General features: G+C 47.5%; 1 protein-coding gene across 1 annotated transcript in view; it reads right to left on the bottom strand.

The window, feature by feature from the left end:
* Positions 1-11,976, bottom strand: part of RTFDC1 (replication termination factor 2 domain containing 1) — a 31,897-nt gene that overhangs the window by 3,275 nt on the left and 16,646 nt on the right. Inside the window, exons 6-9 of the mRNA XM_018560673.1 lie at positions 4,481-4,594; positions 4,343-4,400; positions 2,539-2,625; positions 742-970 (exon numbers count right to left, since the gene is read on the bottom strand). Coding sequence (XP_018416175.1) covers positions 771-970; positions 2,539-2,625; positions 4,343-4,400; positions 4,481-4,594 — 459 coding nt within the window. The 3' untranslated portion in view covers positions 742-770. The remainder of the gene's footprint in view (positions 1-741; positions 971-2,538; positions 2,626-4,342; positions 4,401-4,480; positions 4,595-11,976) is intronic.

Below are 11,976 nucleotides of genomic sequence, written 5' to 3'. Positions count from 1 at the left end.
GTTAAAGGAGAACTATGGGGTCAGTGTTTTTCCCCATAGTTCTCCTTAGGGTAACGGGAGGACACAAACTAGCGTCCTCCCGTTACCCTAAGCTCAGTATACCGCGAGCTACAGCTCGCGGTATACTGAGACGCCGCAGCCGGAGCGACAGCTGGCTCTGAACATCTAGAGGCAGAGCCAGCTGTACCCGCCCCCTCCCCCGTCCGTTCTGCCAGTCAGCGCTGGCGGATCGGAGCGGGGAGGGGGGAACCCAGCCGCTCCCCCTGTCACGGCAGAGAGCCGTGACAGGATCGAGAGGTGAGCGAACCCGGTATGTGTTCGCTCACCTCCCGATCTACTGAGCCGACCTGTGACAGTTCTAGCAGACCTGTGACAATGAAACTATGAGGTGAGTGGAAATCACTCATCTCATAGTTCTCCTTTAAGCTTTGAGAATGAAAGAGAGAAGCTGATTGGTTGCCATGCACAGCTGCTCCAGATTTGGTTAAATTCCCCTCTCTGTGTATGTTCAGTAACCCCATAGCTGCAAACCATATTCCTGGGTACTTAAAGAGCCTGTCCAGTTATTACAGAACAAATACAGAGAATAGATACAATTCACAAAGATAAATTATTTGCCCTGCTATGGGGCTAATGACATCACTGAGGCAGCTGCCTCAGGTTTAAAAGGTGCAAAATGAAGATTTGGTACTTGATGTCCAAGAGAGATTAAATGTATACGCAGACGCGATCGTGTGATACTGTGTATTGGGGGTATTACTACATTATGTTCAGAAGTAGTACGCGGTGTGGGTGACCCAATTCGAGGACTGGTCCTTGGTGCGCTTAGCCGAGCTGTGTGACGTGAAGATGGATTTGTAGGTTTCTGACTTGACGTCCGGGTTTGGCCTTTTGGTGGCAGGGCTGGACGATGCGGAGCTCTTTTCAGAAGCCCTGGACTCCGCTGTATGGAAACAAGGTACAATTAGAGCTCAATGTACACACAGGTCTGGCCAAAGAGACCAAAACTGCACATTGTAAAGTGTATCTAGACCCAAACAGAGAGCATGCGTCCCAGGACATACATCTCTCCTGTTCTGCAGGTAATCATACCATGTACAATTACATGTGGACAGTCTTAAGGGGTTATTAAACCCTCCGGTGTTTTTGCATATATATAAAGCAAGCAAGCAGTAGATCTATGCAAAAAAAACCCAAACAAACCGCTTTGAAAAGGGTTAATACTTACCCGCGTCTTCCCCGCGCGCTCCCGTTCGAAATGTGAAAATTCTCGGGCGGCCGCAAAGCATCTTGGGGCGGGCGCATGCGCAGTTCACATTTTCGGCCGGGACGCGAGGAGAGACGCAAGGTAAGTCTATGGACAGCGTGCACCCGCATGCAGACACCGTGGGACAGGAAGTGCCAGCAGGGACAGAGGAGTCAGCGCTGGATCGGAGACCCGCTGGAGGGACAGATGAGAGGGACAGGAAAGAAGATCGGATTAAGAAACATAATTTAAGGTAAGTGCTGACACTAACACTGGGGGGAGGGAAAAAGATTTTTGACTTTAATGTCACTTTAAAGAAGAACTCATCATTGCTAGCCCTGCACTGCAAGGGTTAACTGCTTGTTTGTTGCCGAGTAAAAAAAAAAAAAAAAAAAGTTATACTCACCCAATTCTCAGAGCTGACAGCGCTCCCTCCAGCCTCTGGGCAGGTTCACCCCCAAATGGTGTGAACCTGCCCGCAGTACCAGTGCATTCCAGACCAGACAAAATGAGACGTGCAGTATTTTTCTGGTCTGGAACGGACTGCGCTGGTGTGAACAGAGGCCAGAAGTAGCAGAGGGATACATTAGGATACATTTTGGGTCTGGAAACAATCTGGTCTAGTATGGAGATGATATGGATGTGGTGTGACTGGGCCCTCTCTCCTCCTCAGCTGCAGTGATGGTATGGACCTCGACATCCTCACGTTCTATACACTGTATAGGACGCCGTGATGACTCGAGGATTCCTAGACCGCTGCAGCAGAGGGGGAGAGGGAGGCTCCAGGGACCTGGCTAAGATCTGGCCGGCTCTGAGGATCAAGTATGACACATTTTTTTCTTACCCTTGGCAAAAAACAAGCAGCTAACTCTTGCAGTGCTGGGGTAGCCCCGCTGCAAGGGTCAATCAAATTTCTGCCCAAGGTCACCCTGTCATTAACTTGATTGGGCTCACCCCACACATTACAGTCTGCGTGTACAACCTCCTGTTTACATCTTTGGATCCGTTTTTTGGGTGAAGGGAGGACAAGGAAGATTTGGCTTCCCAAATGCAACCCTGACATCCACTGCACAGCAAACTTCCCCAGACACCCAGCTGTCAGCACAGCCGCCATAATCAGTGACGTGAGGAATCAGCAATCATCACACCTGATGGGTTCAGGAGCAACTGTGGCTCCCTCTGCTGTCACACAAGGCATTATGTAGCATTAGGTGAGAGTCAATAGAAAGATAGACAAGAGGATTCCTTTCTCCATAATATATTGGATATCAGAAATAACAATGGCTGCTCACTGGTTGATTTATCGTTGGGAACAGAACTGGCTTTATCTTTGGAGTCGTTTTTGTTTCCATTCGTGGCATTTGAGGGTCCCGGAGCTCCTGGGAAAGAAGATAAAGATTGGTGGTTAGAGTTAGTTGGAACCGAGTATATATGATGGATCTTAAAGGAGAACTATGGGGTCAGGGCTTTTCCCCATAGTTCTCCTTAGGGTAACGGGAGGACACAAACTAGCGTCCTCCCGTCACCCTAGGCTCAGTATACCGCGGGCTACAGCTCGCGCTATACTGAGACGCCGCAGCGGATCCCGACATCGATGTCTGGATCTGCCCAGCTGCGTGAGTGACAGCTGGCTCTGCCTATCTAGAGACAGAGCCAGCTGTAGCCGCTAAAAAACCCCCCCCCCCCCCCCCCTCATAGTTCTCCTTTAAGAGACACTACACAAATATTAACATAAGCACAGTGAAATTCCTTGTGCTATCAAGCAGATAGTACAATGCATTAATATTTACCTAATACATATGCTTACCTCTTAACACTTAAAGTGAACCTGCACTGAGCCCATACTGGGAAAAATGACCCATAAAGGGGAAAGTGATGGTGTGTCCTGAAAGCTCCACCCCGCCCAAGCCAATTTTGAACAATGTACATGGTGAGGGGGGGTTGAGGGTGTTCTGACACCATCTGACAGCACAGGTCTCCTGCAGCAGAAAGATGTCAATTGTGCGCAGATGGGTCAGTATACCTTGCTGGGGTGATGGGCTACCAGGAGGCACTGTCACTTTGCCCTGAATGGACAGATAACAGTTTCTCTTTAAACTGAACCTATGTGCTCTCTACGCAGGGAAAAGCAACAGGTTCACTGTAATAGTGGACCTGCCTAATGCACATACTTCGTCTGCCAGAATCAAGAAAGAGTTTAAGCAACTTGACGCTTACACAAAGATGTGAACTCTTCCCCCCACCCCATGGAAGCGCTGGGGGGCCCCGAGTACTCAATCACCAAGCACAAGAGTCACGTTCTCCTACATACTGGGAAGTACCAAAGTACAAAAGGAAAGGTATGAGGTTGTCATTACAGTGAATCTGCCACTGTCAGCCTTAAAAAACAGGTTTGCTTTAAGAGCAGACCTGAACATGACATGTATCTCACCTGCTGCACCGAACCGCCAGTGGAGTCCGGAAAGGGGGTTTATACTTGTACTGGTGTGGGGGAAACATAGCACCCCCCCCCCCCACCGTGTGGTGTCATGCGTGACCTAGGGTAGTATGCACAGCTCGACCTACACAGAAAACTCGGTTGGTCTGCTGGCAGATCGGGACGCAGAGGGAATTGAGGAAAAGGCAGCAGTAAAAGGTTTATATAAATGGACACTATGATGGGGCTGGAGCCGACGGCAACCAATCAGCGTCTCTCTTCAGTTTGTTCAGTTGAGATTTGAAAATGAAAAAGAGAAGCCGATTGGTTGCCGTGGGCAACGGCTTCAGATTTTGTCTGCTCCAGTTTTGATAAATTCCCCCCATTGTGTGCTGTGGCAAACTTGTTTTCAGAACGCTCGCAGCAAGTAAGTGCATTTAACTTTCTCGCTGAGGATCCAAACCTTGGTGAATTAGGAATCCTTTCTTCTCCAAGACCAACCCAAACTTGCAAATCGATTTCCGGAATTTCCGTTTTGTGAAACATCTTCTTTTAAAGAACAAATGTATTCGGGTTTTTAAACACCAACTAAGGTTGTCAATGAGATGGCTGCTATTCCCCCTTTCAAGCGCACAAAGCCATTGCTCTCCTTATAAGTGATCCCCAAATATTTGAATTACCTTCCGTTGTCTCTCCGATGGAAACCGCACTCACTGCCGCCTTGGACTTCTTGGATTTCTAGGAATAAAGAAGATTCCAGAGTTATTCAGAGATAAAGATTACTGTTAATGCACCTCCCAAAACTCTGTGTAGACTACCTTCTCCATCTTGGCCTTCAACCTCCTGTCTTCCATCTTCTTCCGGAGTTCCTCTACTTCATCCTTATCACTGTTCAGCGGGATGAGATCTTCTGCTTGGAATCCAGCACCGCACTATCACCATACATAAAAAGACAGATACAAAAGGGGTTAGTGTAATGTTGCAGACTCTAGATCACACCATGGAACAATGTACCAATTCAACAGCGTTTGGCAGGCTCTGACACAAGTCTGTCTCCCCCAAATTATTCCCATAATGCCCCAATCTCCAGCCTATAGAAAAACTGATATATGGCCATAGGTTTGAGGACACCTGACCATCACACCTTACATGAGCTTGCTGGACCCTCAGTTCCTTGATTATTGGCATTAATATGACAATGGTCCCCTTTTTGCAGCTATAATAGCCTCCACCCATCTGGGAAGGCTTTCCACAACATTCTGGAGGGTATCTGGGGGCATTTGTGGCCATTCAACCAGCAAAGCATTTCTGAGTCAGGTACTGATGTTGGATGATAAGACTTGGCTTGCAATCTTTGTTCCAATTCATCCAAAAGGTGTACAGTAGGGTTGAGCTCAGAGCTCTGTGCAGGGCACTTGGGTTCCTCCACACCAAACTACTCAAACCATGTCTTCATGGAGCTGGCTTTGTACACAGGGGATAGTCATTCTGGAACCCAAACTGTTGGGCCAAAGCTGGAACAGCACAATTGTCTATAAAACGTTTGCATTCACAGCAACCTTCAATGGAACTAACCAAGCTCAAACTTTCGGCCACAGAGTAGGTGTGAAGGTGCACAAACTGTTACCCATGTGCAGGGCAAAGCCACAGGTTCACTCAACTCACCCTTCTTCAGCTGCATATAGTCACCTTTCCATTGCTCCCGTCACCCCATTTGGTCACCGGGAGCAAAGAGAGGAAGCACTGTGAAAGGACCAGGCTACAGAATATTGTTCTGCTGCATGTTTCATCTTAGGACCAGTCACCAACCACCAGCACTGTCCCATGCTCATTACACGTCTATCCCAGCTGTCTGAATGGAGTGGTATGGGAGTGAAATAATACGAGTATATGCATTTGGGAAGTGAAGGAGATATGATGAGCATGTTCATCTGGGGACAGGGGGAAGTACAGGCAAGACATTGGTTCACTTTAAGGGCGGAAAACACGTGTGGCAATCTTTGTTACATGACTTAAGCTTAAAAACCTATTTTGTCATAACTGGCTGTTAAAATAAATGTGAGTGTCTTATAATAACACTGTTAATGGCAAAATGTATATAGCAGGCTAAACAGGCTAGCGGGCCTTTGTGAGATGAGCCTTCAGATAGACTAGAGAAAGTATGCCTGTGTGGGGTGGTTTGATCAGAAGCAGAGGGTTGCAGGGGCGGTAGTAAGAGCAGAGGGGGGAGAATTAGGCACAGGGGTATTGGGTGTAAAGTGGGTGTAATCTTCCAGCAGGCATAGGGTGACAGTGGGGGGGGAGCGGTGTGCATGGAGTGAGAGTGGGAAGAAGATACACAAGGCACGCTATTGGGAATATATGGCCAACAAGAGAGAAAGAGCTATGAACTGGGCCAATTGCCAAGTAGTAGATACAATTGTATATCTCTCTGATCCTTTCTCTCTGTTTCCTGTATTCATCTCTTATGACAGTGATTTTCACGGAATTTTCCAGACAGCTTTCCTTTCAGAGTTGCTACCAATAAGGGATCGGAGAAAGTTTTGCATAGGTAAAGCGTAGACCATGGAAACAAGGACTGTGATTTTAAGCTGGATCTACATCCCGAGCACCTGAAACGGACAAGTTAGAGCTGCAGAATGCACATGAAGTAAATGTAGAATGACAGAAAGGATTCCATATCTCCAACAAGAGCGGCAAATAATCCAATAAGGTAAGACAAATAGAATTCAAATCACCTTTCACCATTCTCTTACAGCCTCATGCTTAAAGAGGGACCTACTGCAAAAATTCAGAAACGTGACTGTGTCCCTATGATGAGGTATGGGTTCTGCTGGTATCCAACACTTCTGGGCATGTTGGATGTCTGCTCCCCCCAATGAGTGCTGTTGTCCCCCACTGGGCACTTCTTCTAGCCCACAGCAGTGAACTAGTAGCCGGCTGAAGGAACCATAACTTTTGGGTGAGCACAAGACAGATGGCTGTGTTGTGGAACTGTTCTTGGGAACTGCACAAGCACCAAGATTTACAGGCAGTCCAGTAAGTAGATGGTGACCCTGGATGATGCCTGAACAAAGATGGCTACATCCTTCTAGACAGAAAAGCAGATGCAGGCATTGCCAGGAGGAGTCCTGTGATCTCCAAGGAGAGGTCATGAATACTTAGAAATTTTACACTGGCACATTATACATCACTTAGCATGCAAACATATACACAGAGTGGCCAGATTATTATGACCCCCCCCATCAGTACTTCGTTGGGCCGCCTCGTGACTCCACGAGATGATGAAAGGTGATGCGAGGAATCTGACACGGCACTGCTGCCCTTGTCTTGTACCAGTCTTGCCACTCTCCGTTCTGCCCTAACATTGACTAGTCGCTGACGGCCACAATTTGCACGTTCAGACCCAGATTTTCGGCTGACAGTCAGGTCTTTAAACACATTAACAACAGCTGCTCTTGAACATTTAACAAACGCTGCTGTTTTGCTGATACTCGCTCCATGGCTCCGAGCGCCAACAATCATCCCACATTCAAAGGCTGTTACATCGCGTTGTTTCCCCGTATCTTCAGAAACAAATCACTTCTACTGTCGTGGTAACCAACCTGCTTCCCTATTTATAATGGTCCGGCCCTCTAGCAACTTCAGCGCCAAATTATAGCTAATTTGCCTACAAACGTCAGGTGGTCATAATAATCTGGCCACTCAGTGTATACAATTCTAGGTTTGGTTTCATAGAAAGTGCACTTATACTTTCTGCCCCCACCACCATTAACATCTCAGAGCCCACCCTTCACCCTCCACAGATTTATACTTATCGAGTGTCTGTGGCCTCCGAGGATTGTTTACATCCCACGGCTTGCACAGTAGAGCCCAATTGACTTTATGGGGCTTGTCTCCCTCCGCCGGGTCATCCTGCATGATAGGCTCAGTTTGAGTTGCTTGAGGATGTCACCTGCTTGCTTTCTATATATTAAAGCTTTGTGCCAAATGTTACATAGACCGGCACTGCATACCGAAGCTCCCGGAGCCCAATTCTAAGGTAGCAGAAGGGGAGGACTGGTCTTGAGCCTCTAGTTGAGAAGTTCAACAATGAAGCATCCGTTGTTTACACTGGTGAGAAGTGTGCTGGCTCCCCTGGAGAACTGCCCACGTATGTAGCTTTGTTAATACCGCCAGCACTCAAGGAAGTGGCACAGGGTACAAATCCATCTCAGTGGGCAAGCAAAACTGAAGTAACCACTTTGGGCGAGGTTCTCTCTAATGTGCTTCTTGCCCGATGAAGGGACCACGCTAGGTTCCGAAACGTTGCTTTGTACTTGTGATGCCATGTGTATCAGAGGTCAATAAAAGGACGGATTGATGCAATGGTCCTCGGTGTGCGGGTGACTACTACTTCTATATCTTTATTGAATGACACGCCTGTGAATAAAACAATAATAAATGTATGCAGCGGTTTATAAATAAGTATTGATTCCGGCAAAGGCTCAACCTCAACACTTCTGAATTGGCTGAACCGTATACAAGAGGATGGAATCTAAAGGAAAGTATTAATAAAATGTCAGGGCCTGCATTGCAGCATTCGCATGAAACCTGCTGTGACATCATGATACATCTCGAAGATTGGTTCCCTTTAATGAAACCCTGAAGGAGGCCCATGTGTCCCACGGGGCAAGGCGACTGAAAGGAAAGGCAAGACTTGCTTGGAAACAAAATCTACCCAGGCAGCATCCGACGTAACATCCACAACGAGAGCGTTCGTTCACTCTGCTACCTGGAACATGCAAGGATTCCATCCCGGCTGGTGCAATACCGACATCCGTCAAATGAAAATCTCAAGGTCAGTGTCTGTAATAGAACAGCGGGATTGAAATGACAGGAGACTGCCAAGTTCGGCTTTAACGCTTTAAGGCTGGCAGGTTTTGTAGACCGAACACATACTAAAAGAAAAGATTCCATACTGAATGATTCTTCTTCAGGTACAAGAATAAAATGGGCGTCAGCTGTGCAAAGGGTTTTCCAGGCTGATGCAAAAACATTCTCTGCAGATAGTGATTTTAAAGAAATTTGATCAGCACAAGCCATCAGAGTTCAGCGCAATTCCAATCCTAAACTAGGGCTTTGCCCCCTCATGTCAGAGCTGCCCCTTTAATGACTGGTGATTTGATAACTGGTAGGGTAATAATAATGAAGAGCCAGGAGAGGTGGAGGAAGCACAGATCCATAAAATGAAGGGGGCAGAAGCAGGGAGACTCTTGCACTGCAGGTCCTCAGTGTGGCAGTGCGTGGCAATGCCGCGATGTAGTATGGCAACATTGGCACCCGGGACTCTCAGCCTAAGGGGCTGAGAGGGACCAGAATGTAAACATTGTTATAAGGAAGAGCCTGGCTTTTCAGGTCCTTCCCGGTTTTCCTAAATGTAGCTGGGATCTGGAGCTCTGGGTGGGATGAGATCTCCCAGTCCTGGGGCCAGGTATTAACAATGACCAGTATAGCTGGATCAGGTGGCTGAGAGCAGCCTTATTAGGAGTGTGGACCAGAGTTCAGAGAGTTGTGTGTGTGCAGGAGGCACACGGACACACGCAGACTCGGGTGCGTGCTGGACGCACAAGGAACAGCCGAGGGAGGCTGGGAGAGGTCAGGCAGGTCGGTGACCCAAGGGGCCAGTCGGACACCGCTGAGAGAGACCGTGATCCACTGCTGGGAGACCAGTGCGAGTATCACACTGAGGTGTGCCGAGAGCCATAGAGCTGAGGAAAGCTACTAAGGACGGTATATGCTACAAAGGACTGCATTTGCTAAAGAAGGCCGATTATCATGAAAAGTGCATGAAATGTTGGCCTTTATGTGAACAGGGGAAGGCTTTGTGTTTGCCCTTTAATAAACTGCGTTTTACTTGAATTTCCTGGACTACAGTCGAGTGTCCTTGTTACATCAGGTACAGCTTCCTCTCCAGCGAGGAGAACATTGAAGGTCGCGGCAAATCTCCTGCGACTAGAAGTCAGAGGCAGCAGTGCCTAAGATCAGCCTTTCTCAACCAGGGTGCCGTAGCACCCTGGGGCACCTTCTGGCTTTCTCAGGGATGCCTTGAAATCCTCCTGATGTGAAGGGGGAGCTTTAGATGTGAAGGGGGGGCATCTGATGTGAAGGGGAAACTCCACATTGTTATTTTTTTTCTTCTTTTGCATGGGGTCCCCCTTAAAATCCATACCAGATTCCTGCCTAGGATAAGGGTCTGGTATTGATTTTGGGGAAGGACATCGATTTTAACATTAAAGTCTTTTACATTTTAGACTGGGGTGCATCAAGATTTTTTATACTTTTAAAAGGTGCAGAGACTGAAAGAAGGTTGAGAAACACAGCTCTAAATCTGGGTTCAATCACATATGTCAGTAGCATTATGCTATTTGTTTTGACAGCTCCATAGACTTGGGGCTCCTGATGTGAAGAGGGGCTCCTGATGTGAAGAGGGGCTCCTGATGTGAAGAGGGTTAAAATGTAAAAGGAGGGGGCTCCTGGTGTGAAGAGGCAATCGGATGTGAAGGTGGGGGGCTCTGATGTGAAGCGGGAATCCTGATTTGAACGGGGGGCATTAACTTTAAGGGGGGAGGGACCTCATTTTTTGAGGGTTTTTTTGCATGGAGCTTCCCTTTAAAATCCATTATATTTTAGACTGGGGTGCCTCGAGATTTTGCATTCTTTTAAAGGGTGCCATGACTGAAAAATAGTTGAAAAAACGCTGCCTTAGACCACACGCTGCAGATGTACAGCTGTGAGGCTCAGGAAACGTACTGCTGTATTTCAGGAAGAATGTAAGACAAAAGATAAACGCTGAAGGCAGCTGTGCCCGAGATAAAGGGTTCTAGAACTTTTAAATCTGAGGACTTAAAGAAAAAAAAAAGGTCTGCTACCGTACTAGGACCCAAAATGGTCAGCAAAGACCTACAATGAGAAATAACAATGGCCGTATAACACACCGCATGTGCTCTTGACTTGGGTAGGCTTTAACAAAGCCAAGAGGGATACATTAGTATAATGGGACTTATAGGTAAACACCATTTTTCCACTAATCTTTGATGTGGCATAATTTCCTGACATAGAAGTTACTGAAGGGGATGAGGGTAGAATCGAAAGTAAAATGGGTAACTGCTGAAAAGGACAGGCGTAGCAAAACGGAAAGGCGGATGAAACTGCATCCAAATCATCGGCAGGGTTTTCATTCTCCGGCACGAGGTGAGATTGACTAATTTCTGCTTGATTATAAACATCATGTTAGAGAAATGATAATTGATCATAGAGAAATGTATACAAGGGGTGACAGTATTCAGTATATGGATTGCCTTTTTGTGTGTTTAGTCATATTTTCCCTCTACATTTGCTAGTATGCCAAGCTGTGCAGCAAAAGTGGCAGTTGCAGGGACAAAACACAGAACCATAGAACATGCCGAGAGTTCTTACTACATGCTTTGATGGGCAGATGTCAGTCTGGAGGAGTGGACGTTGTGAGGCAGGCTACATTTGCAGGCAGACTCCCCTATGTAATACCCACATGGGATGTTGAGCCTCCATGATTGATAGAATTGAAATCCAATGAATGAAAAGTGGTGAGTCAGAGACAGTCGGGCCTGAGAGGAAAGACCTAGATGATGCTGGACGTCCTCCAGCCAGGAGATGAGGTGGGGTCTATCTGACTTGCTGCAGCTTCTAATGTACATTGTGAGGAGCTCCCAGTGTGCAGTCACATCAGAGGAAGAGGAGAGGAGGCGGCACACCTGTGCAAGACTGAAGGGAAGGACGGAGGTCAGATAGAAGACTGAAGGGAAGGACCGAGGTCACATAGAAGACTGAAGGGAAGGCCGGAGGTCAGATAGAAGACTGAAGGGAAGGACGGAGGTCACATAGAAGACTGAAGGGAAGGCCGGAGGTCAGATAGAAGACTGAAGGGAAGGCTGGAGGTCAGATAGAAGACTGAAGGGAAGGACGGAGGTCAGATGGAAGACAAGGGAAGGCCGGAGGTCAGATAGAAGACTGAAGGGAAGGCCGGAGGTCAGATAGAAGACTGATGGGAAGGACAGAGGTTAGATAGAAGACTGAAGGGAAGGACGGAGGTTAGATAGAAGACTGAAGGGAAGGACAGAGGTCAGATATATAGACTGACGGGAAGGACGGAGGTCAGATAGAAGACTGAAGGGAAGGACAGAGGTCAGATAGAAGACAGAAGGGAAGGACGGAGGTCAGATAGAAGACTGAAGGGAAGGACGGAGGTCAGATAGAAGACTGGAGAGAGGGGCAGGGGTCAGATAGAAGACTGAAG

The sequence above is a fragment of the Nanorana parkeri genome, unplaced genomic scaffold (genome assembly GCF_000935625.1).
Source record: "Nanorana parkeri isolate BGI_ZX_2015 unplaced genomic scaffold, ASM93562v1 scaffold474, whole genome shotgun sequence".
Classification (NCBI taxonomy): Eukaryota; Metazoa; Chordata; class Amphibia; order Anura; family Dicroglossidae; genus Nanorana; species Nanorana parkeri.
Note: the sequence above shows the minus strand (reverse complement) of the source record. Positions and strands in the feature narration are given on the sequence as shown.